We start from the raw sequence: 27036 nt of genomic DNA on the forward strand, positions 1-27036 counted from the left end.
TAATTTATCACCATAGTTCCCTTAATAGCTCCAGTGATGCAGTTTTTGCTCTTCTTTGATCTTATACTGGCTGGCAGATTTCAATGAGAACATTCTTTTTGAAGTGTAAATATCGTGGATACTGTTCCTCATTGTGGTTCAGGTAGAACAATATTTTATGTTCATTTCATGTTGATTGCAAGAGTTATGCCCACTAACATATTCATGTCTGGGGCCATGGTTTGTGCAGGAGCCTCAAAGTAATTGAAATGCCCTATAATTCTGGATATCCAAATCCTGGTAGACATTTGCAATGCGAAGCATGCACAGAAGGCACCAAATCAATCAGAAGCCACCAATTAATCTACAAGTATGTTAAATGATCCATATAATGTCACTGATGAATAGGTCCTCCTATTGCTGACGAATCACTCAGCATCTCTTGGTTAAAAGAGGGCAGAAACTGCAATGTTGATCTCCAAATGGCACACTATCAGAACCATGTTCTCTCTGCTCTGCATACTTCTGCCAAACATTCAATGTGGGCACATGCACATTCAATGTGGACACATGCACATTCAATGTGGGCACAAGCACAGGAATACCACATCACCATGCTATCTGACATGATTCGCCTCAAATTCTTCAGCACACAACAAATATCCAATTTGGATTTCTAATTGGAGATTTGCTTGGATACAAAATTAAAATTGAAACCCAACTATGGACACCACAAAGGCCCATCCAAAACATGAGTACTTAATTTCTTTTCCAGATCTAACCCAACCATTGCTGTAACATGGTATTCGTATGCCAGTAAATGTAAGCAAATCATCAGGACATGGGTAACATTCCAAGCTAAGACTGACACACACCAAACCTGACAGGTCTAGTCAACCCTGCTGGGCTTGAGTCAAATGGCCAGGTGCTTTGTCTAAGACCACCCATAGTATACAAATTCAGAATAGTGCATCAGAGACCAAAGCCCTTACCTCCACTCCATTTAAAAGAGGTCTGAATTCTGGACAGATGAAAGCACTTCCTGCATAGGCTGCATCAATGTGCATCCAGATATTTTCAGAGTTACCTGAAATATTACACAACTTTAATCAGAGATGAAATAACATTTTTATACTTTACATGGTGAAGTATAAATGCATAGAAAGGAAATGTTCAATAACAACACAACAACATAAAAGGTAAAGAGAGAAATTAGTTTACACAAAACCTTATACAACATCAGCTCATTCCAAAGGATTCGACAACTAATGCATTGCTCTTGAAATGTAATAAAATGCATTTATAACTTGGGAAAAAAAGCAGGTAATTTCAACCCAGTGAGGTCGACCCAGCATCAATAAGATAAAACCGGATTGTTTTAGTGATATTGAATGACAGGCATGGCCTAAGACCCCTGTCGCCCTCTTTGATTAGTAATAAGAAATTTTTGCAGTGACATGAGAGAACAGATATGCTTTCATAGTAACATCCTATCTGAAAGTCAGCACTTTCAACAGCACAACACTATCTGACACCCAAAATTTTGCCCTCAAGTCTCTTTATTGGAGGCCATGATATTTGAGAACATTCTAACTGAACAAAGGAGACACTTTAAAAGACTAATATTGTTCCTAGTGCCCACTGTCAGAATGTGGAATATGAATTTTCGATGTCAGCTCAGTAGTTGTTTGGAAAGGGCTCATTTAGAAGAATGCATATTGAAAGAGATTTACTAACATTGTATTAAAGAGACATGAAACTGATAAGGCAATGTTTCCTGCATTATTTTGATTCAGTAATTATAGTCCCGAGTAAAAGGTTAAGAGAATGGGCATCTACACATAAATGCTAATTTCCTGAAATGGGTTACATATGGCATCACTGTTTTTACTATGACTTTGTTCCAATGGTGACCTTGGGCAAATTCACACAAGCCTCACGGTCCAACTCATTTACCTTTTCATTGCTGGAGGTTTTACCTTAAATCCATGTAAAATGTTTTCAAGCAACTGAACTACCTGGAAATTACTGTTCATCCTCTAAAATACAGCACAGTCTGTACTTTTCAGAAGCAAACTACATATCATTTTTGGGAGTGAAGTAATTGGATACATACATTGAAACATACATTGCATAGCCTGTAGAGTTAACTTGCATATTACATTACTAAGCATAGTGCAAGACAAAAGTATAAGCAAGACCTGGTCTGTACCTTCACAATGGTGGCCAAGGTCCTAATTGAACAAAGGGATATTTTAGAACAAGATGAAAGACAGGGGTCTGATGATCATGCAGGGAAGGTGATGTCAGAAGTGACTAATCATGTGCCAGCTGAAGGTCTGTGTAATGATGAACTTGCTTTATCTTATTCCTAAATGTGTATAAAAATGCTATGCTTTAGCCAGACAGAGAGACAGACCCCACAGCATCACCCTAAAAGTCTCTGGTATTATACAGTCAAAGGCCTATTTCACTGTCTTTAAATGTTTCTGATAATCAAAAACATTTAAAAACAATTAAAGTTGATTAATGTAATGAAACAAGCTGTGAAAAATCAATAAGTAATAAAAGTTGTATTCAAAATCTGTTAATCTACTCTAACTTAATTAAAACATGAATGCATAATGAAATGTACAGAAAACAAAATAAATTAGCTAAACTCATCACTTTAATTAAGGTCAGTGTCCCCAGTCAAATGAAATGGGCCATACTGGATACACCAGCTAGACTGAAGCTGAGGGGCCGAATATAAAGTGTATCCAGCCCCTCTGCTTAGACTGTCACAGGATGTCCCTTGACCTGGATGGTGAGTCTGTGGTAAATTAAAGCACTTCCTTCATAGGCTGCATCAATGTGCATCCAGATATTTTCAGAATTACCTGAAATATTACACGTTTATTTAGAGATGAAATAACACTTTATACTTTACACAGTGAAGCAAAAACAATGGAAAATGAAATCAATATTTCACAACAACGTGCAGTCATGCCAACAACATAATTATGGCAATGGAAAGGAAAATCTTGTATCTGTTGAATGGAAGTGCAGATTATGTGAAGCTTTCAGATTGTCACAAAACTCTATCCAGTTCAATAATGCCCTTCAGAGTGTGAAGTCTGCTGCCTTACCTGGTCTGGCCATGGATCACTCCAGAACCACCAATGTAGTTGTTATTTAACTGCCTCTCAGATGGCCCAGCAAGCCACTTCTTTCAAGGGACAGTTAAGTTTAGACAATAAATGCCAAATCTGCAGCAATAAGCACACTTCAGGACTGCACAACCAATGAATTACACCTGAACTGCCATATGGTTAACTTGTTATAACATATCAAATTGTAGCTGCCAATTTCCCCACAGCAAAGTTCTACCAGCAGATTATTTTAGTGACATCAGTTGAGGGATAAGCATAGAATGGAACATTTTAACCTGTTCTTCTTTGAATGATGCATAGCATTTTTTTGCAGCCAGAGGTTTCAATTTGCATCTCACCTGAAAAATGGAACCTTTGCTATTTTAGCAACAAGCATGAGCTTAAATTCTGTGCTCAACTGGTCACAGTAGAGATTAAGCATGTGGTGGGTGGGTCAGCCATGACAGTGATCCAAGGTGACACCTTTAACAGGTCAACTTTTTTTCCTCTTTCTAATGGCTTGTGTGTACCCAAAAGTCATTGACGTATCCTAAGAAGAGCTACCAGTCTGGTAAAGCTGCAACCTGCTTTCTAAATGGCACTCCTAAGCTAAGCAGTCTCATTTCTAACGTATCAATGAAAACTTCTGGTGCTCCACCATATTTCGTTGAGAATGGTGGTGGTTCTCTACAGAACTATATGCTTGCCTTCACTGTGATCCTGGCCAAACTTTCGTGTTGATGACCTTTCATCAGAAATATACAATTACCCTTTTGCAGTCATAGAAATAACGCATCGTAGACCAGAAAAAAGAAAATACTAAAATATTAGAGTGTGCCTTCTAATTTAATGGGTAAAAGCAAAATTCCAAAGTGAATAAATACTTAGAAATTCTTACAGATTGGTCCTAGCTCCATAATGTTGTCAAATGAACACGAGGGAGTGGTACCAAGTGTTGCACAAAGCTGTGGAGAGAAAGAGAACAAATGAAAAAGTATTAGCAACCAGAACATTCGGAGTAATCAGAAGAGTTCAAGAGAAATATATTAAAATTACACGAATAAATAAGCCAATGAGGAGACACAATGAATGAATAAAAAGGGCCAACCTAAAACTAAAAAGGTAGAGGTACACTATGTTTTCTGAAATTAAATCATTGAGGAGGTTGCAGATGGGTGCAAAGGATGGCTTGGAGTAGTTCTGAGACTAATGTCACATCATGAGCAGGAGCAGCATGGGCAAACTGGCCACCTATCATTCAACTGTGAAGGCCCTGTGAACCAAATGCTCCTCCAGAGATAAGGCAAGCAAGTCCAAATGCCACAGAACCACTCCCGCTTCTCTGGGGCAGGACATCAACTTGTCTAGTACTTGCTGCCCAACAGATTTCTCTTCCACAGTAGCAACAGTTGAATCCAGATCCATGATGATAGCAGTCTGAGTTTTGAGAGCAGGTAGGTGGGTCAGAACTTCCACTGCTGGCTGGCTACTGCCTGTGATGCAATGGAACTGCACTTTCTGCCTTCAGATGCTGCACAATGGTTGAATTGGCCAATGTTGACAGAGCTGGTGACAACTTCCACATTGGACAGTGTGAGCTGCAGGCTCTGAACAGGGCTCTGTATAAGACAGGAGCAATTGTCACCCAGGCTCTTAAACATCTCATTTAGACTTCAAGCCAAGCTGGATAATGCCTCCTGAATCTCCACATGGACCCTCATCAGTCATTACCTATTAGTTGCCCTACTGTAGCCCCAATTAGGTGTTATATGCAGCAGACAAAAGTTTTTCCTTATGGAGTGTTGAGATTCTTTGAAACTCTCTTCCTCAAAGGGTGGTGGAAGCAGAGCCTTTGAATATTTTTAAAGCAAGGATAGATAGATTCTTAATAAGCATGGGAGTGAAAGGTTAGCATGGGCAGACTGGAATCTGGAGTTCAGATTACAGTCAGATTAGCCATGATTTTATTGGATGGTGGAGCAGGCTCAAGGGTCCAAACAGCCTACTAGCCCTGCTCCATATTCATATGCATTAATTTTTCTTTAGTTTTTCCCCCAAGAGTTTACATAGAAGATGTAAATACTCATTTGTCTCTCTTCCAATTGGCTGGCCGCACATCAATCTGATAGGGGCCTTTTCTTTGACACCGAGCTGTCTCTAGGTTCAGCATCCCTACCGACTCTCCAGAAACTTACATTGGTGGATAGCCTCCACACCCTGCCAATTCAGGCAGCACTGATCTGAGTCAGCACACCTGGACTGCTAGAACTGTTCAGCAAGCAATCCAGCCCCTGCATGGTCATTGAGTAAATATTTAAACTAAGTATTTTTCAGGTAATGAAGTGTAAAGTTTATGTTCCAATTTACTGCTCCACAGAACACAAAAAGTGTAGGTTTATTCCCATGACTTTCCATACAAAATGATGTTGCCAGCCTTTGCTGACATGTCATTCATTTCAAACATCAGGCAGGAGGGAACTACAGAAAAGCAACTTAAGAATTTTAAAGCACATTTGCGCATCTAAAATAGAACCAGTGGGAGCTATGGAGGAGAAATAATTACTAATTTTGTTATAAAGTTGTTACACGGCAATAATGTATGCTGCTTATGCATAATTGAATTATTATAAGAAACATCAACAGTCAGAATGAGGCATAGCTCCCCTCTACAACTGCATATATACACACCTACATTATATATGTGCATATGTATATCAGGAATATTAATTTAATTCCCTTTTCTAACTCTTAAGTATTTAATTATTAAATAGTATCCCATTCTACTAAAAAGATTTAATTATAAATAAAAAAACAAATCTCATAAAATACACTCCAAAGAGAAAGTGCAGATTAATTAGTAAACAGATCAGTGAACCCTTTTATAAAACTGGACAACAAAAGATCTTGCATATGTTACACCACTTTTTAAGGAGTTATGAAGAAAAATTCTCTTTGGAAACTGATCGATACGCCATACAGTTCCAATGTTTTTTGCTTATGTTCCAGAAATGTACATAATCATTTATATTTCTCAAGAAATTTTCATCTAAGGAGTGATTTCTCTCAATGAGATTCTCAAAACCAGTGAGGTATAATCGTACATTTTGTAACCTGACTATTTAGCTAACATACATATTATTTCCATCTATCACTGCACAGCACTGTAAATTTTGTACTTGATGGTCTCAGTCAGGTTTAACCTACAACAGAACTTGTTTGAAATCAACCCAAATATTCTTTCCTCAGCCATACTAAGATCTATTTTTATTGACTGTTAATCTAAGCTGATTCTTTTTCTGCATGCCTTGAACTCCGACAGCATTCTGTAATGCTGCTGATCAATGGACTCAGTTTCGAATGTCGACAAGCCTGGAGCTGATCCTCACCGGCTGTCAAGACCATTCAGGGATGCAGCCAGCCACTTAAGGTCAGAAAAGAGCTGTACTGCACAGAGCCTCACTGATCCCGTGGGATCCAGGCTGCATTTGGGAAAAAAAATGCCTGGGCACACTGGGAGAAACATCATTGAGCTTGGGCTATCACCCATCATTGAAAGGTTTATTTTCTTTCCCCTCCTCCATCCACTCCGCCTGCCCATCACCCACAAACCTTCCACTGGGATCCCTTTCCCCGCTGTTCCCATCTGCCCACCCATCTCCCTTATTTGATTCCATGCTCCGCCCTTCTTTCCTATCAGAGTCCATCACCTGCAGCCGTTTGTCACCGCCACCTAACACCTCCCAGCCTCTGTTGCTATTTCCACTCTCCCCTCCTCCATCTGCCCATCACTCCTCCTCACCTGGATCCACCTAATACTTGCTAGCTCTTGCTCCACCACTTCCCTTCACCTCTTTATACTGGCTTTCTCCCTTCTTTCAGTCCAGATGAATGGTCTCAACCTGAAATGTCAACTGTCCACTTCCCTCCATAGATGCTGCCTGGCCCACTGAGTTCCTCCAGCTTTCTGCTTGTTGCTCCAGATTCCAGCATCTGCAGCCTCTTGTAACTCCACTCTGCTTTACAGTCTGTTCTTTTGATACGGTCACTAGCAGCCTTTCTCCTGCTCCACTAAAACTACTGGCAGAGTCACTCACATAGAGTAAAGAAGCCTTTTAAGAAAAGCACTTGAGTCCCAAAGATATTTGTTCAAATGTTTTTGTTAAATTAATTGATTGTAGGTAGCACCATTTGAGTGTTTCTTGTAAGGTCTCTCCTTTGCACTCGTTAATTGGTATTGTCAGTAATATAAAATCGGCCAAATATTTTAAATTTAATGAAAGTGAATGGAGTAGTGAATGGGATAATAAAGATTGTTAATAGGGAGGGGATTCATGTCATTCATAAAAAGTACAAAGTTAATAATGTATCAAATAATTGTAGATAACTATGTTTTATATGCATGTTATATCTAATAAACAAACCAGAAGCTATGTAGTCACATCAAGATGGAGTACATGAAATTCCATGTTATGGCATTTTCCAGGCAACAAATCTAACTTGTTTTACGTGGCGCCTTTAACGTAACAAATCATGAGAGCATTGCCCAGACAAGCAATGACATCATCAGGTTTAGAGGCAACAGAGATAACAGATGATGGCTTCAGCAGCAAATTAGCTGAAATAAGTGTGGAGATGTTCAATGTTGTGAAAGAAAAATGATTAAAAGTAACATGAGTAAAGTTAAAACCAAGTAAAAGGCAATTACAAAAGACAAAAATACCGAAATATAATTCAAAACACAATGATAGGCTGGAAACAACACCAGATAACTCCCAAGGACAAGGAAAGAAAGACGCCAGTTAAGCCACGAGGTAGATTTGAGAGAAACACCATATGTTAAGGTTTCTATTGATAATGTTATATTAAGAATTTTGTCTTTCTCTAGCATTGGTGTGTGTGTACATGACTAAAGGTGTATAGAAGTCTGCAGCTCTGTACAATCGTGCAGCAGAGCATCAATGATCTCTCCCAATGGCCATTGCAGTGTGGTAATAAATCATATTTTATACTCTTATTGGTTGTCACAGTGATATTTTCTTTTAACAATGTTTTGGAAGTGCAGGTGGGTAAGACACAACAGATATGTGGTCAGAAACTCACATTAGGATCAAACACATCAACACAACTGGGAGGTTAATAAATAATAGTACATTATAAATTAAATAATAACAAAAGCACCAACAAATTTCACATAGAGATATAGGGATGAGAAGAGCTGACATTACAGTATGAGATGCTTTAAGCAGTGTGATGGGACGAGCTCAGAATGCTTTCCTCCATCAGCCCTGCAGAAAGGGGTAATACTGGGCATTTACTTGACACCTCTTAAAAATATGGTTGGGATACAAATTTATCATCTCAGAAATCAAGTATATAAAGTAGTGGGTCCCAAATCTGCAGTATAATTTGTGAACAATCTGTTCTTGAGTACTTAATAAGCACTAGCAGCATTTGGAGCTGTGCAGAAATAATTTATAAAATTTGGTTTAATTTTAAGAACTATATTTTCAATTGTTTCTTGATGCACATAAATATCCATTTGGACCTTAAGGGTGAATACAAAGAAAAAATATCAACAGACATTTAAACCATTTACCGACAATGTTTGTGTTGCCTACACTTTTCCAGGTTTGAAAAGCTAATGACATCTAAAGCAGCTCCACTCTAACCAAATACAGTACATTTCCTAATCATTACATTTACTTTATTGCATGCAAGGGTTCAGATATATATTGTACCCTTGGGCTAAGGAAAACTGATGTATAATAAGATTGAGCTTAACCTTTGTGGCCATGTGCTAGCTGTGCAAACAGGATAGGAAGCTCTGCAGGCTCAATTAGTTTAAACAAATAATGCCAAATGTTCCAGCTAAGCTTAATTGTTCGGCAATAGGTTTTAAAAATAATAGATTCAGACTGCCAGAACAATTCTGGAACCATCTGCCTGACGTTCAGACCCTCAGATTTAAGTTACACTCACACTTGCAATTGCAGGAAACATTATACAGATCTGTTCCTGTGAACTATTCGCAAGTGGGAAACATGACCGCAAACCGAGTTCCCACACAGAAAAAGATGCCTGCAGCCCTGCAGCAGCCAGCAAATCCATCCCGCTGGTCTTTCAAATGCTTGTTCATATGTATGCATGGGCTGTACATAAGTCAAGCATTCATAAGCTGGAGTGGACCTGTATTTACAATGATTATCCTGAGGCAGAATACAATTTAATCCTTTCTGCATTTACACCCAAAGGATATGTTGCAATAAAACCATGCAACTTATCTTTTACAATTCATCATTTTCCTATAAAGGGACAATCAACATTAACGCATAATCTAATGATAAAAGATGAATGTGTTAAACAGAGTTACATTTCCTAAATGTTGCAGATTGCATTCATAAGAAATTAAAATACAAACTCCATTGTTTTCACACAAATTCGGGTATCTATTCAAAAATGTGGGAATCCTGCTTCTGTAATATGCAGGGATAGGGAAAGAACAGAGGAATAGGCCCAAATAGATTGCTCTTGGAGAGTCAGCATGGGTTCAGTGGCGTGAGCATTCTGGGCTGTAACAATTCTGTGATTCTATTTTGTGGTAATGTTTAACACAATACGTCAGTTTCATCAGTTCAATGGGAGTAACATTTTACAGTTGTACTAATCCAGTCATTACATCATCAAATATACAGCTATAACAAAATGGTACACAAATACTTTAGGGTGCGAACATTTAAGGCTCATTTAATAAGGCACAAGTCCAAGCTTGGAATTCAGGACTGACAACAACCTCTGCTCCCAATTACTCAACAGGCTTACCTCACAAAGCTAGTCTTTGTTACCACAGAATGTGATTTAAAAATGTAGACAATCTGTCAAAAAGGCAGAGAAGTATAAAAATAAATAACTTGGGTATTATAAATGTAATTTCCAACCAAAGATAATGGAAATCTTCACTTACAAAGAAAGGAATGAGACCCAAAGCTTTATCTTCTTCTAGAGCTTGTTTCAGTGTCTCCCCACGAAGACTGAATTTCTCATCAGTGGATAGTTTTCTCATTTTGGTCCCACCAATCAATCCTGCTCGTTCAACAGAAGAGTGAGACTGCAAGAAAAATAAAGGTTACTTAAAAATTGGACCTAATTTGAAAAAAACTGATTATAATGTTAAATCACTGTTAAGGAAAATCAAATACACTATAAAACGTATACAATTTTAACAAGTTTCTTTCTTCCTGAGAGCAATAACCTGTGACTCTGTGATTCCCTACAGCATTCCAGTACCTCATCCAAATTATCATTCAAACATGAGCTTAGACAATGTCTGACAGCAGGCTAGTTGAAAGCATCACAAAGTCAACATATGTACAGTATTTAAGAAAGGATTGTTGAAGGCCAAGCCAAGAAAAGGAACCCTGGCAGATTTTCTTTTGGCTTGTACAACTAAGTGGGAAACTGATCAGGAGATAACTGTCATGTCTACAGGTGGACAAAGCATCAATTTTATTGAAGTTGGGCTGAGATGGGTGTGCAGAATGGGTGCTATAACTGAGAGGGACGTAGGCCATCTTTGCAACGCTAATATTGTGGTGGTTAAATAATTAGCCCCACAGCAATGGGATTTAACTTTAAATGCAATTAGTGTCACACCAAGCTGGACTGAGCAGTCCCAGAACAATGGAGTTTTAATAACATTAAAACTCCATTGGCTAGGCCACACCACTCCCACTCCAATCCTTACCTTCTCTTGTTTCAGCCTCCTTTCCCATGGTACCAGCTCTCCACTCAACTACTCAACCACCAATCTTAACCACCAACACTAGATCAACCCAGGGGCCTGCCAACTCCCCAATCCCTTGACTCATCTTCCTTGGACATTGAGGAATCCAATGTCCAAGTTCCTCTAAAACACTAGCCCATCAATCGAGTGCCCTACCACCACCAAAGGTGCCAATCTCCAACCAACTATCACAACAATCTCACCCTCAGATCCTGATCCAGTCATCAACGTCCAAAATACAGGACTTAGCTCTGAATACACCAAGAACAAAGCTTCACTATCACTTCAGTATGGAAACCAAAATGACATATGGTAATTATGGTCTGATGCTACCATAATTTCATTGCTTCTTTTCTATTTCTCTTGGAATGTATCAAAGTACTTTATACTTCCTGTAGTTTCACCAACCTGCCAAGCTACACTAAGTAATTTATGTACCTGTATTTCAGATTGCATTGATCTTTTAGTTGTTCAGTACCTGATACAAGATCTTTATTAGTCACATGTACATTGAAACACACAGTGAAATACATCTTTTGTGTAGTGATTTTGGGGGGCAGCCCGCAAGTGTCGCCATGCTTCTGGCACCAACATAGCATGCCCATAACTTCCTAACCTGTACGTCTTTGAAATGTGGGAGGAAACCGGAGCACCCGGAGAAAACCCACACAGACACGGGGAGAACGTACAAACTCCTTACAGACAGTGGCCGGATTTGAACCCGGGCCTCTGGCGCTGTAAAGCATTATGCTAACCACTATGCTACCGTATTACTGATATTAAAAGTTCTCCTTATCATTACTGCTCCCTTTTGAAGGTAGAACTTGTTTTCATTGCTTATCAGCCTTCCAGTGTTATCCTAGTTCCTGTTGAATTTTTGTGTGTATACCTTTGCTATTTTTATCTGAACTTTCTTGGATATTTTGCAGCACAATCCATCTGGTGCCAGAGTTTTGTTCATCTTCAGTTTGATTAGTTTAGCTAGTATCCTCTTTTGTTTTATCATAATTGTTATTTTATCCTGAAAGAACTAATCTCTCTCTTGACTTCTAGTATAGTTTCCTTTTAGCCGATTCAATGAAAATTGAGGCAAAGTATTCACAAACTATTTCAGTATCATTGTCTTTGAGGTCATCTCGCCTATAACTTATCCTCATCATCTTTCCTTCTGTTGTGTGTGCTTTTGGAATAATTTTTCCATGTATTCCTGAATTTCAGAGTTCAGATCATGCTCTCCTGCTACTGATCCTGGTTTGCTCTATGGGCTTCTGCCTAGAAATAAACGCAGAAACAAGTTGCTCCTATAGGCTTGAAAGATCTGTAGTGACATAACAGCCACAAACACTGTGGCATTTTAGCTGCTGTCAAGGTGTCTTATAAATGGAAAGGAAATGCAACTGTTGATTCATTAAAGAGAGTTCAAAGTTCCAAAATAACCCAGTGATGATGAGAGCATGGTTATGAATGAAGATTCAATCAAATTTTCCTCAGAGGTTTGTTGTGACTTTTGAGGTTTACAGAATGTCTGTAAGATGTGGAAATGTTATTATCATTACTGAACAATCGTATGGCTTAGGGGAGTTGCAGTTCGGCTAAGGGGGGGGGGGGGGGAAGAAAAGCAAGGAGTGCTGTTGCAGTGGTGGGAGGTGGATGTAGAGCTTGTGGTGGGTAACCTTTTTACTGGGAGTACCCAATCCACTAGTATAGTCAGAACTTGATATGGCCGTGGAGGCCAACACACTCAAAGTGAATGGTTAAAGCTGTGTCGGCCGAGAATGTAACGTGAAAATCAGACAAAAATAGTCTACACAATTCCCACAGAAAAGAAACATTAATGCTTTTTCACTTTCCATTGATGCTGAGTATTTCCATTACTTTGGTTTTTATTTCAAAATTTCCAACATCTGCCATATTCTTTTGATTTCCATTCGCAAAGGAGTCAAAAGGACATAGCTATTACCATTCCTCAGAAACCAAACCACACCCTGATCCCTCAACTGCCTGCATAAGCACCAGTACCTCTGGCTATATGGAACAATACAACACCTGATGTTGTGAATCGTGGCCCTGAATTGTGTTACCCTGTACTATCAATGTAATGTGCTCACCCACCAACTTTAATGAATTGGTGTTGGCAGGCATCAGAGCTTATCCCAAGGATTTTCATGGTTACTTGTAATGTATTTTGATTTCAGATGCAAAAAGTATCATTTTCAAAAGAAGAGGCCCATTTTGTTGATACTTATGGATTGAAATATAGAAGCACATTTACATGTACATGTGCTCTTGCACACATAGTCAATATTGTATCACTAAATCAGGCCATGCACGTTGTTAAGCACTTACAATTCATGTATAAAAAAAGTGAAGTTTTATTTAATGTCCCTTGCTTTAATTGTGCTGATGTTTTTTTTATTAAAACGTGAATATCATTTATCATATTATCAATGGACACCAATGCAGTTATTACTATCAATACAAGGAAAAAGATATTTCTAAACAAGGCCTTAATTTAAACAATTCTCTTAATTTACCTCTATGACTAATCAGACCACTGTAATTCCTTCCTCCCCACTTTATTCATAACCGCATGGACAATTTGTGGATTCATACCAAGCTCTTCTGTAATTGTTACTACATAAGCACATTACTATTCCAAAATGTTTTCTTTCTTGAAATATGGCATTCTTGGCTATAATTTATTACTACAAACCATCTTTCAAATGATTATAAATTTAAAAATATGTGAAAATGGGCAGCTGGGAAAATTATGCATGTATTCTTAAACAAAAACAGCTATTGCAACCAAGCAATCTGGTGAACAAAGAACAAGCAATGGATCTTGCTTTTGTGTCTAGAGCTGGACATATTTGTATCAGTGAATAAGAAAGGTCACTTGCGCCTTAAGGCAAATCCTCCAACAGAAAGAAAATACTGACCTGCATCACTTGTTTAAAGGTTATCATTTTTATTTCTTACCTACCAAGCAGCAGTAGTTATATATTATAGCTCAACTTAATGTAATTAGCACACCAAGGATTCTTGTGTAAATTAACTGAAATGAATCCTCTAGTAGCAACCAATCTGAAACATGCCCCTCAGAAGAGTCTTAACCAGGTATCAGTTAACAATAATTGTCTTTACCTACACCTATAGCACTTAAATTGTTGATTCAAGTGATTAATATAAAAACAACCTAGGATTTTTATAAATAACATCATTATGAAGTCTGCCACTGAAAAATATAAAACCCATTTTCAATCTCTATAGTTTTTTCAAAGAACTATATTAGGAGAATTTTTTTTTTACATACGAACTCAATAAATTGTCTAGACAGATGGGTTATTGTACTATAACTAAGTAGTATATTGCCGATTAGACAATGAGATTAGTCAGATTGTGCACTTAAAAAACAAACCATCATAATGTTTAAGGCAGCAACATTATTAAACCCCATTGCTTACTTTAAAAACATCAAATTTCTTCCCTTTACCCAGAAGTCCTATAATGCTTAACATTTTTTGAGACAGGTCTGATTTTAAACCCTTCATGACATTATCCAAAATGAGTTATAAATAGCTCTAAGCAAAATTCAGAAGCTTCATTGTGACCAAAAGAAACATTGATCCTTGTAGTTGAGAAACAGACTAATAAATCAAGTGCACATCTGGCTAGAAATGTATGCAGGTTTCATACTGGTCCTGAGAGCTTGGCGGGTCAGGTAGGGGTTGCAACTGAATATGAATGCCATAGAATTGTCTTGTATATTAGGGTTGGTTTTCTGGATGCTAATTTGCTGCCCAGAGCTGCACCCACTGACACCACGAATCAGAAAAACAGAGGCATCCAGCATTTGTTGGATAGGAAATCACAGGTGGTGTGCCTTTTATTTTCCAATCCTGTAGGGCATGGTTAGCCTAGGTCTCTGAATGTAGAAAGGATGAAAACTGAAATAACATACCTGAAAGGCATGAAAGGAAACCTCAAGCAAAAACAAATAAGAAATTATAGAAGATACGTGGAGCAGATTTTTATCAATAGTTGAAAATTTTAAAAAGAGAGCTGATATTAAAGAGATTTAAGGTAATATAGATGCATTTTGGGACTCAAAATTGGATTGCATAGTGCTTCCCCAGTGCTATTTGATTGAAAATTGCTTTAACCCTCTATGAATCACATTTGCAATCATTTACAGGTCAAATCATTTGTCCAAGCACTTCCAGTTATGATACAATATCAATTTCCATGTCTTGGACTCATGGGATGATCTAACTCCTCACATGTTCCAGGAGAATTTGAACTTCCAGGAGAACGTTGTCCTGGGGAAACCTGCTGTCAGAACATGGTGGTAAACCCAGATCTTTGATGATATACAAAAATACTAACCAAATTATCTATCCTCTTTACTGTACCAGAAGCCATGCCAACATTCCTGTTCTCCATCCCTCACTCCCAATCTATACTGCTGCTTTTAACCTCCTCAGTCCTGATGATGGCTTAATTGATCCCAATCCACCACTGATGTGTCCAGGCTCCCCAACACCCTCTGATATTTCAAGGTTTCCAGCATACTCCTTGGACAATGGAGTGTTTAATCTTTTATTTATGAATCTCTTCTTCCATTAGAAGATTAAGGAGCTTGAGAAAAATCTCTCATGAAATTTTGATATGGTTTGGAATGGTCTGAATTACAGTGCCTCATTCCAGAGGCTATTCTGCAATCTGGTGTTCCCAGCAAGGACCTTACAATGAACGTCAGCAGAGCGCAGCCCCAGTTTTCCACCCCTTCTATGAATTAGTAATCTGGGCACCTTGATCACAATTTCCTTCCATTTCACTGACCTTTTTGGACTATGTGGTCAGATTGGGCTTAGACTAGTAACTATGTCTGGGCTCAGTCTGATTATAGTCTGATCTTGTACAATTCCGAGAATAAATAAGAAAATTCCAAACATGCTTCCAAACTACACCATGTACAAGAATGCGAAAGTCAGCACCCTGTCTCTCCTACCACTTTCTTGTCCCTTCACGATTGCAATTTAACAGTTAAAAAGAGCAGAATCCTAACCAATCTGGATTTCTGCTGTTTTCTATTCTTATCCACGTGAGAGTTCTGTCATTTCCACGACAGAACCAGCAAAAAATTTCAAACCAACGTAATCCATATCCTAATATTTCATGAAAGTGGCCTAACTTCATATTTCTTCTTTGTAGAACTTTGAAAACACAAATTCCACCTCCTTCTTCAGAACAATGCTGCATCAGTTGCTCTGATGGGCACAAAGAAAACAATTACAGAAATTAAAGAGTTTTTCATAATATATTATGAGTTCTTACCATCCATGAGTCACTAATTAAAAGTTTTCATTATTATAAATTTCTAAACACCTTACAGATGGCTTAACATGATCACTTCACATTTGATTAGATCAGTTCAATGAAAAGACACAGTGGCAACAGTAATGCTCACCTGATCTGATGTGTAGGCCACCAGCTTAGACATGATCATGCTTTCTTCAACATCAGGATTGTTTGCCTGAACTTGTGTAATCATCTTCCTTTTTGCTGCAAGAAGTGCCACCAGTGTACTTTCACTGGCTGTGCTCTAAATAAATAAAATCATGGATTTTAAAAAGTTCCACTAGTATAATTTTACAAAATTGAAAAAGGAATTTTAATTGAAACATAAAAGGCAGAAAGTATTCTTTAGGTGAGACAAAATTTCTGGAGTGAGAGCCAGAGTAAATATTTCAAGTCAATCACCTTTCATCAAAATTACTCTGTTTCTCTCTCCAGAGAGGCTGCCTGTCCTGCTAAGTATTTACAGCATTTTCTGTTTTTATTTCTCATTTCCAGCATCTGCAGATTAATAAAAAAATTCAAAAACAAAAACTTCATATTTTGTGTTTGAATTATTGAAAATATTGAAAATGATGTTGTGTAATTTGCATGATACGTTATAGCATGCTTTCCTAGACAAGATGCACATGCCACTATTTGATTGGTCTTCTGTAGGGGCAATAAACAGAAAAAGAATTAATCATTATTAATAGAGAAACAAAAGACTGCAGATACTGGAACCTAGATGAAAAAATAACAAGATGCTGGAGGAACTCAGCAGGCCAAGCAGCATCCATGGAGAAAAACAGAGGGTCAACGTTCTGAGTCAGGAATCTTCTTCAGTACTGAAGATTGGCAAAGGGGAAGTCTAATATATAGGGGGGAAAAAAAACAGAGCAGGTCAACGTTTCGGATCATCTACCTATCACTGCCTTGTGCCCACCCTCGTGTCCTCCTATCAATGCTCTGTTTTTCTCCCCTATATATTGGGCTTCCCAGGACCCTGAAGAAGGGTCCTGACCAGAAACGTTAACTGACTGGTTTTCTCCACAGATGCTGCCTGGCCTGCTAAGTTCCTCCAGCATTTTGTTGTTGGTTACTCAGGGATTGTTAAATAATTAAGAATATTCTTATTTTAAGGATCCAAAGGAAAATACATTGCAATTGGGGGGGGGGGGGGGGGGGGGGGGGGAGGAGAGTCAAAGAAGAGAGCTCATAGATCATAAATTAAGAGCATGTGAAAAGGGTAAACAGAAGTATATAGGGAGGGCAAAAGAGCCTGTGCATTTGGTGGATGCGCAAAAGAAATAAAAAGCACACAGGATGGGACTTGCAGGAGTTGGAACAAATATTTGAGGATGATGGATGCGAGTGGCTGGAAGGGGTGGATGTGAGCATGGAAGAGTGTGCATGAGATGGTGGAAAAGAGCAAGCAGAGCGGTGTAAGAAGTGTACAGAAGGGGTAGGCGAGAGCATGTAGATGTTGTGGGTGAGAGTGTGTGGAGAGGAAAAGGGAGCATGCAAAGAGGAGAAAGTAGATAGCTGCATCCCCCCTTCCTGTACATCTTGCACTGTACTCCCACGCCCACTTCCCACCTTCTCTCTCACTCCTCCTCCCCCACCTCTCCCAATTCCTCTCCTTCCCAGAAATTTTCTCTCAGTTTTGAGGCGAAGGCTGTTGTCTGTAGTCCTGGACATTTGCAGCAGATAGATGTTGTATACAGGGACTTTGTAAAGCATTCAAGAAGGCCCCTCATGGTGGGCTGATACAAAAGATTAGGGCACATGGGATCCACGGTGACATGGAAGATTGGATTCAAAATAGGTTTGTCCATGGAAGATAGAGGGCAGTGGAAGACGGGTGCTATTCTGACTGGAGGTCTGTGACCAGCAGTGTTCCACAGGGATCAGTGCTGGGACCTTTTGCTTGTGTTTTAGATAGATATATATATATATATATATATATATATCTATATATATATATACACATACACACACACACACATTATATATGTATGTGGGCTGACTACTAAGTTTGCAGATGACACAAAAGTTGACAGAATTGTGGATAGTGAGGAAAGTTGTCAAAGGACACAGCAAGATCAGTTGGAAATATAGGTGGAGAAATGGCAGCTGTAACTTGATCCGGACAAATGTGTGGTGCTGCACTTTGAAAGCGAAATGCAAGAGGAAAGTGTACAGTAAGTGGCAGGACCTTTAGGAGCAATGATTTACAGAGGAATGTTGGGGTCCAAGTCCATAGCTCCCTGAAAGTGGGAACACAAGTAGATAGGGTAGTAAAGAATGCCTATGGTATCTTACCTTCATCGGTTGAGGCATTGAGTATAAAAGTTGTATAAACATTGCATAAAGGATGCATAGGTTTTGGAGGGTAGAGAAGACGTTCACCAGGATGTTGTATGGATTAGAGAGTATTAGCTATAGGAGGGATTAGACAAATTTGGATTGTTTTCTCTGGAGCATCAGAGGCTGCGAGGTGACCTGATAGAAGCATATAAAATTATGAGAGGCATAGATGAGGAAGAAGATTTTGACTATCTATCCTCGGGTGGAAATATCAAATACTAGAGGGCATAGGTTTAATGTGAGAGGGGGAAAGTTTAAAGGAGATTTGTGAGGCAAACTTTCTTTTAAAAACAGAGTGGTAGGTGCCTGGAAAGCACTGTCAGGGAAGTGGTGTAAGCTGATATGACAGAAACATTTAAGAGGCTTTTAGACAGACAGATGAACAGGCAGAGAATAGAGGGATATGGACCATGTGCAGGCAAGTAGAACTAGTTTAGATTGCCATTGTGATTGGCAAAGACATTGTGGGCCTAAATTCCTGTTCCTGTGTTGTACTGTTCTACATCCATGTCTATGACAGGTCAGAGTCCAATAGGTTCCGCCTTCATTCTCACAACTCAAGATCAGCATCAGCTGTGAGAGTAACTGGGGTTGAGCATCCAGCAGTTGCAGCCTGGCAGTGGGAGTTCAGGGTACGGCAGTGTAGGTACCTCATTGGTGTGGCAGTTAGTCTGTTCCCGCCACTCCACAAAGCAAAAGGTAGCTGCCCCAGTGACCCAAGTTCAATCCTGACCTAGGGTGCTATCTGTGTCGAGTTTACACGTTCTCCCTGTGATCACATAGGTTTCCCCCAGCTGCTCCCATGTCCCAAAGACATGCTAGTTAGTACGTTGGCTACTGTGTATTAACTATAGTGCAAGTGGTGGTAAAAGAATCAGGCTGGAGTTGATGGCCCTGTGAGAGAGAATAGCTTGCAGAAAAATAAGTGGGGGAATGGGACTGGTGGGATTGCTCTGAGAGCAGGGGTAGGCTCAATGAGTCAAATACCACCTTCTATGTTGCAAAGTAGTATGGTTAATTGGCTACTGGAATTGGCTCCAGTGCCAAGACATATGAGAACTGTGGACAACCATAATATATAGGAGCAGAATTAAACCATTCAGCCCATCAAATTTGCTCCACCATTCAATCATGGCAGAGTTTTATTTTTGGGGTTGAATCTCCTTTAAACTTTCCCTTAAATACAAAGTTTAAATCTTCTTTAGACTTTCCCTTAAATACACCCAATGACTTAGCCTCCATAACCCTCTTGTGGCAACGAATTCCACAGCTTCACCACCCTCTGGCTGAAGAAGTTCCTCATCTCAGTTTAAAAGGGACATCCCTTTATTCTGAGGCTGTGCCCTTGGATCCTAGTCTCTTCTACAAAAGGAAACATTCTCTCCACATCCACTCTATCCAGGCCTTTCAGTATCCAGCAGGTTTCAATGAGATCCCCCTTCAACCTTCTGAAGCTAGTGTTGAGACATTATTGAAAAACACTATGATGCTGAAGGAACTCAGCAGGCCAGGCAGCATCCGTGGAGAAAAGCAGGCAGTCAAAGTTTCGGGTCAGGACCCTTTTTCAAGAATGAAGATAAGAAAAGGGGAAGCCCAATATACGTATAGGAGGGAAAAGCAGAGCAGTGATAGGTGGACAAAAGTGGGGAGGTGAGCTGGGCATAAAGGTAAGGAGGACAAAAGGGGGGTAGAAAAAAAAGAGATGGGCTAGGAAAGGGAAAAAGAGAAGCAGCATGGTTGGGGGGGGGGGGTTTACTTAAAGTGGGAGAATTCAATGTTCATGCCATTAGGCTGCAAGGTTCCAAGACAGAAAATGAGGTGCTGTTCCTCCAGTTTGCACTTAGACATTTAGGACATCATTGTTTTGAATACTCTGGTCTCATCAGTCAGCACAATTACCACATTAAATAAAAGCATGTTAATTTGTGATCCCATTAAGTAATTAATTGTAAGCCTCAGCCTTCATTTAATACCGTTTCTAGAAGGGTAGTTCATAGACCTATAGCAGACATGTCCAGTGAATTGGCTATATCTTCCAAGTAAATGGATGTGTTACAACTAATGAAAAAAAGGCTCATCTCTGCACCTCTGCTATGCAATCGACTTTTCTTGCTCCACCTCTGAAGAGAGACTATCCTTGAAGTCCACTCAAATTTTCTGAAATTCCCCTTTCCTACTGTTGATCTCAGAGACAAAGAAGGAGACCCAGGCCTTTGCCAAAGACCACTGATGCCTTTTGAGGGAGAGGACATTATTGGTGACATCCCTCTTCTTAAGCCCCAAAACTAAATTTGAGGTTTCGGTTTATCCAAATGCCAAAAACACATTGGGGTAGAAATTTGCCATAGGTCAGATGATAAACAGACATATCCATAATCCCCTTGTCTGCATCGCCTCTGTATACAAATCAATTAAACCAAATTTAGAAGCAGAATACAACACACATTTACATTCACTGCTAAATCTACATCACTTAGCACAAACTTCCAAGGACATATTTCCAGTCCAGATTTTATGGGGCTTCTGCATACTTTGCAGCTTCTGGTGTGCACTCTAATACTGTAATCACTTGCTCTTTGGCAATAGCTTGTTTCTTCTTGAAATTAGCAATCCCATTGGAATCCCATCCTGCAAACTAATGACTTCAGAACCATATAACAGGCAGAACTTCCCTTCCAATTAATTTCCTGTGTTGAACCCACACTACTGGAATATTTAGGGCAATGTGTCTGTGAGTCAGCCACTAGATTATGGAAAACAAATTTAACAGTAATCTGCTCACCTACCCTGGTTTCTAGACCTTAATTAAAAGACTACCACAAAGAGCTACACATAAAATACTGGAGGAACTCAGCAGGTTAGGCAGCATCTATGGAGGGGCATGGATAGTCAATGTTTTGGGTCAAGACCCTTCATCTGGACTGAGAGCATAGAGCTATTGGCAATCATGTATGCAAGGTTAAAACGGCCTTTTTATACATAAACTATTTAAAATGCTTACAATTCAGTGACAATTAAATTCATAATCAGGAGACTTGAAAATAGCCATTTTTCAGAAGTAATTGAAAAATAGTGATATTTACCCATTTACTGTATTAAATGTGTTCTGTACTTTGCTCACAACTCATCTGGGAATTATTTTCACACTTGATTACCTGCTATTCCTTGAAGAGCAACATCCCAAACTCACAGAATGTGTAGAGTTTAAGTTTTTTGGTATTGCTACTTCCTTTGGCAAATGGCAGATGTAGGTCTACCTACAAAATGTCTTTAATTCAAGGCAGTAAATTCAAAACTAGCAACAGTGGCTGGTGCAACAGTATATCTAAAATCATGCCACATGGCATACTCAGTTCTTGAAAGATGCAATAACACTCCCATGTACTACATGAGAAGTCAGAAATTTAGGATTAGTATCAATAGAATTAAAGAGAATTCTGAGGAAATTTTTCATGCTAGTAGTTTATAGAATAAGTAGGAGTTATCAGCTTTCTGAAGCAGAGTCAAAGTACTTGAGATGGAATAAAATAAACATGGTAGGCCGCATCTTGGCACTGCTCCACTTCCTTTTTAATTTTTCTCCACCACCTTTTTACTACCTATGTTAAAGTATTAATAATACTTTTATATGCTTGGATTTTGATCTTTAACTGCTGGAAATGACTGCCAGAGGAAAAGCAGCAGCTAAAAGCAAGGGGTCTGGTGAATCTCAACTCACTTTGGAAGCTATATCTAAACTCCTGGATGAAAAGTTCGATCAAAGATTTTCCACTTTGGAAGTGTTGTTAAAGGAGATTGAAGGCAGATTAACAGCACTTAAACAGGAAAATGCAAAGCAACAGAAACTAACTTCTGAACTGGATGAAGCTGGCAGACAGAGGGATCGTAGATTGGACTCATTGGAAAAGAAATTAACTTCGACCACTCAAGCACTTGAACAGTACAGACAGAAGATTATTGACTTAGAAAGTCGAAGTCGGAGGAAAAACCTGCAGATAATTAGTCTCCATGAAAACGTTGAAACTGGTAATCCTATTGAATTCTTTTCCAAATTTTTGATGGATGTGTTTGGCTCTGAAGTTCTTTCTGCCTGTCCCGTGCTCATTGAGTTTTAAGACCCAAACCTCCCGAAGAGCAAAAACAACCACCAGTAATATTGTGATTCCACTATGTGAATACTAAAGAGCATTTAATTCGAATTGCACGTCGTAAAGGAATTATCCAATACAAAGATCTTAAGTTTTGTCCGGTTGAAGATTACAGTCCAGAAATTATGAAAGAGAGGTTGCTTTTTAAACTGATCACGTCACAGCTCTATCAAAGGAAATTTCAACCTGCACTGCTATTTCCAGCTCACTTAAGGGTTGTTCTCCCTGACAAATCACGTAAATGGTTTAGATCCGTGGACGAAGCTGAAAAGTTTCTTGACGATCAACTTTCGACTTCAGATGGCCAATAAATATACTATTCTTTTATTTTTTTATATCTATTTGGTCTACAAGTCAATAACTAGTTCATGGATCTGAGCTTTTTAAGTCCGGAGATTTTTTTGCCCTTTGTTAACACTATTGTGTCTGGCTCTGGAATATGGATATTTATCATGCTTCTAATTCTTTTCTTTCCCTTTTATTATTTTACTTTATTATCTTTAATTGTTTATTTTTGAAATAATTAAGAATCTGATTTAGTGATTGATTTTTTTCTTTGAAATATTAGTAAGACTATATTTTTTAAAATGTCACCTTTCAGAATTTTTAACTGTGTAAAATTTTCCAGCAAGTTGTTTTTTCTCTATATGTTTGGAATGTTTTTGGTACTTTTATCTCAATGTTTTGACTAATGGTGGTGTTTTGCATTCCTTTTAATTTGGAGATTTGCCATCAAGAGAGATGGGGTTAAGGTAATTTGTAGTTAGCTTTCTGGCTGTCTATTGGCCAGTTTGTGGGCTTTTGTGGGTGGGGGGTGGGGCTATTCAGTTTAGTTTTTTCTTTCTGGGCTGATCTAAAACTACAAACATGTCTGAATTGTCGTAACATCCGGCTCCCCTTTGAACTATTTTCCCTCTTCCTGATTAATGAGTCTCCTGTGCGGCAAGGTTAACCCTTTCTATGTCATATGCTTTATTCAAGTAAAATGGATAATATTAACAACTTTGTTTCATGGAATACGAATGGTTTAAACCATCCAATTAAACGGAAGAAGATTTTTAAAGTTTTCCATAGATTGAATGCTCAGATTATTTTTGCTCAGGAGACTCATATTAGGAAGGAAAATAATCAGCATTTTTTTTTCAGGTTTTGGAAAGGTCAACAATTCCACTCTAATTCACAAGCTAAGGTGAAAGGAGCTTCTATTTTTACAGACTCCTCAATTTCATTTGTTCACTACGAAACAATTTCAGACCCGAACGGTAGATTTTTATTAATTACTGATTTACTTCATAACAAAAAAGTTGTCATGGTTAATGTTTATGCACCTAACGCCGACTATCCCGAGTTCTTTAAACATTTATTTGCATCTCTTCCTAATTTAAACGAATATACATTGATTATGGGTGGAAATTTTAACTGTTGTTTGAACCCTTCGATGGATAGGTCTGCGTCTAATCAGGTACTTCCAAACAAATCCACTATTTTTATCAATTCCTTTTTAGTTGATTCTGGAATTTTAGAAGTTTGGAAGTTTCTACACCCCAACGATAAAGAGTTTTCATTCTTTTCTCATGTTTATCACAATTACTCTAGAATTATTTCTTTATCGACTCTCGATTAGCTCCATTTGTTATTGATTGTATGATGCAATCGCCATTTCTGATCATGCGCCCTTGAAACCATCAAACTAGCTGACGTAATTTCTGGTGCCAGGCAATGGCGATTCAATTCTTCTCTGCTTCAGGATTTAAACTTTGTTAATTTTATTAAAGAACAGATTGCCTTCTTCTTTTCAACTAACTCCAGGGAAGAAATTTCCAGTGGGATATTATGGGATACCTTTAAAGCCTATATTTGTGGTCAAATTATTTCATACTCTGTTGGATTGAAGAAATGAACTAATAATGAAATATGTATATTGGTTGATAAGATTAAAGAAATTGATAAAAAAAATACTCTATTGCTCCTAATTTGGAGCTTTATAAAAAGAGAATTGAACTTCAATTGCAACGCAGTTTGTTATTAACATCCCCAATTGAAAACCAATTACTCAAAACTAAGAGTCAGTTTTATATACACGGTGATAAATCTGGTAAATTATTGGCCAACCAACTAAAAGCTGCTTCAGCTAAATGTCAGATTATTAAAGTTTGTAAATGAGATGGTAACTTGACGGTTGACCATGATCAAAATAAATCTTCTCAAGAATTTTATATCAATCAGAATTTCCTGAGGATTCCACCTTAATGTACGAATTTTTAAGGAAATTAAATATTCTGAAATTACCATTTAACATTAGATACACCCATTTCAGAGGAAGAAATAAAGAAAGCAATCTCTTCGAAGAATTCTGGTAAAGCACCTGGTCTCGATGGGTATACAGTAGAATTTTTAAAATTTTTTTCTGATCTTCTTTCTCCTTGGTTATGTAAAAATTTTTTAAGATGCCTTATCTGTAGGTAAATTACCACAATCCTTTTATGAAGCATCTATTTCTTTAATTCCTAAAAAAAGATAAAGATCCTACTGAATGTGCATAATACAGACCTATCTCCTTATTGAATGTGGACTCCAAAGTTTTTTTCCAAAATATTGGCTACTAAACTGGAAAATGTACTTCCACAGATTATTTCTGACAACCAGACAGGATTTATTAAAAAATATCAGTGTTTGCATTTTAATATTAGGAGGTTGATAAATACTGCATATAGCCCTTCATCTAAATTTCCAGAATGTGTTATTTTGCTTGATGCCGAGAAGGCATTTGATAGAGTCCAATGGGAATATTTAACATGCTTGAGAAATTTAATTTTAGCCCAAATTTTATATCTGCGATTAAATTGATATATCATACACCTTTGGCTTCTGTACTTACTAATAATCAGAGAGCCCCCTTTTTCAGGCTTTTGAGGTACTAGACAGGGCTGCCCTTTAAGTCCTTTATTATTTGATATTGCCTTGGAACCCTTGGCAGTTGCTCTTCATGACTCTTCCAACATATCTGGCATTATTCATGGAGATGGGACGCATAAGGTATCATTATATGCAGATGACCTGTTACTTTATCTCTCTAACCCTGAGAAATCCATCCCTGCAGTATTATCACTGCTTGCTCAGTTTAGTGGTTTCTCTGGCTATAAATTAAATCTTAATAAGAGTGAGCTTTTTCCATTAAGTATGCAAGTTCCAATCTATAGGCAATCACCATTCAGATTAGTGACTGATTATTTTACTTATTTGGGTGTTTAAATAAATTCTTATGCTTCTTGGTAATTTCAAGTTAAATTTTTTACCCTTAATTGATCATGTTAAACAATTGCTATTAATTAAACAATGGTCTCCATTGCCCCCATCACTGATTGGTCGAATCAATGTGGTTAAGATGACTATTTTACCTAAACTTTTGTATCTATTTCAGACGGTTCCAATCGTTCTCTCTAAATCCTTTGATATTATTGATTCTAAAATTTTTTCATATATATGGCAGAATAAAAATCCAAGGTTAAGTAAGAAATATTTACAGAAATTAAAAAAGGATGGCGGTATGGCTTTGCCTAACTTTAGATTTTACTATTGGGCAATTAATATTTGATATTTAATTTTTTGGACACAAGATTTATATGCAATTCAGTGTCCATGATGAGTGAATCGGGTGTGAATCAGTGCAAGGGTTTTCACTGGCTTCTATTTTAGGGGCCTCGGCCCCCCCCCCCCCTTGTACTTACTAAATTGAATAAACAAATGATTAATCCAATAACTAAACATATAATACAAATATGGTTTCAATTTCGTAAATTTTTTGGATTGAATAAATTTATCTTATCAAGTCCTATTCTATTCAATTTTTTCTTTCAACTATCTAGAATTGATTTAGCTTTTTCTTTATGGAAAATGAAAGGAATAACATGTTTTCATGATCTATTCGTTGATAACTGTTTCTTGTCTTTTGAACAATTGTCTAATAAATACAACTTGCCTTGATCACTTTTTTTTAGATATTTACAGATTAGAAACTTTTTAAATGTTACTTTACCTACTTTTTCGATACCATATCAAATTGAAATTACAGAAAAAATTTTAGGTTTTAACCCTTATCAGAAGGGCTTGATAGCAATAATTTATGATCTGATTATGAAAATACGTCTAGGGATATCTGATAAAATTAAGAATGAATGGGAATGAGAACTTCAGATACTTTTACTTGTAAAGACATGGAAGAAAATTCTCCAATTAGTTAATACCTCTTCAATGTGTGCTAGACACTCTTTGATACAGCTTAAGGTGGTTC

At 38.0% G+C, this 27036-nt stretch overlaps 1 protein-coding gene across 8 annotated transcripts in view; it reads right to left on the bottom strand.

Moving 5' to 3' along the window:
• The window catches only part of LOC127570584 (aromatic-L-amino-acid decarboxylase-like), a 95430-nt gene that overhangs the window by 54584 nt on the left and 13810 nt on the right, over positions 1-27036 (bottom strand). For all 8 annotated transcript variants that reach the window (XM_052016272.1, XM_052016271.1, XM_052016268.1 and 5 more), the window contains exons 5-8: positions 16361-16495; positions 10072-10215; positions 4009-4075; positions 972-1066 (exon numbers count right to left, since the gene is read on the bottom strand). In XM_052016272.1, the coding sequence (XP_051872232.1) occupies positions 972-1066; positions 4009-4075; positions 10072-10215; positions 16361-16495 (441 nt within the window). The remainder of the gene's footprint in view (positions 1-971; positions 1067-4008; positions 4076-10071; positions 10216-16360; positions 16496-27036) is intronic.

The sequence above is a fragment of the Pristis pectinata genome, chromosome 5 (assembly GCF_009764475.1).
Source record: "Pristis pectinata isolate sPriPec2 chromosome 5, sPriPec2.1.pri, whole genome shotgun sequence".
Taxonomy (NCBI): domain Eukaryota; kingdom Metazoa; phylum Chordata; class Chondrichthyes; order Rhinopristiformes; family Pristidae; genus Pristis; species Pristis pectinata.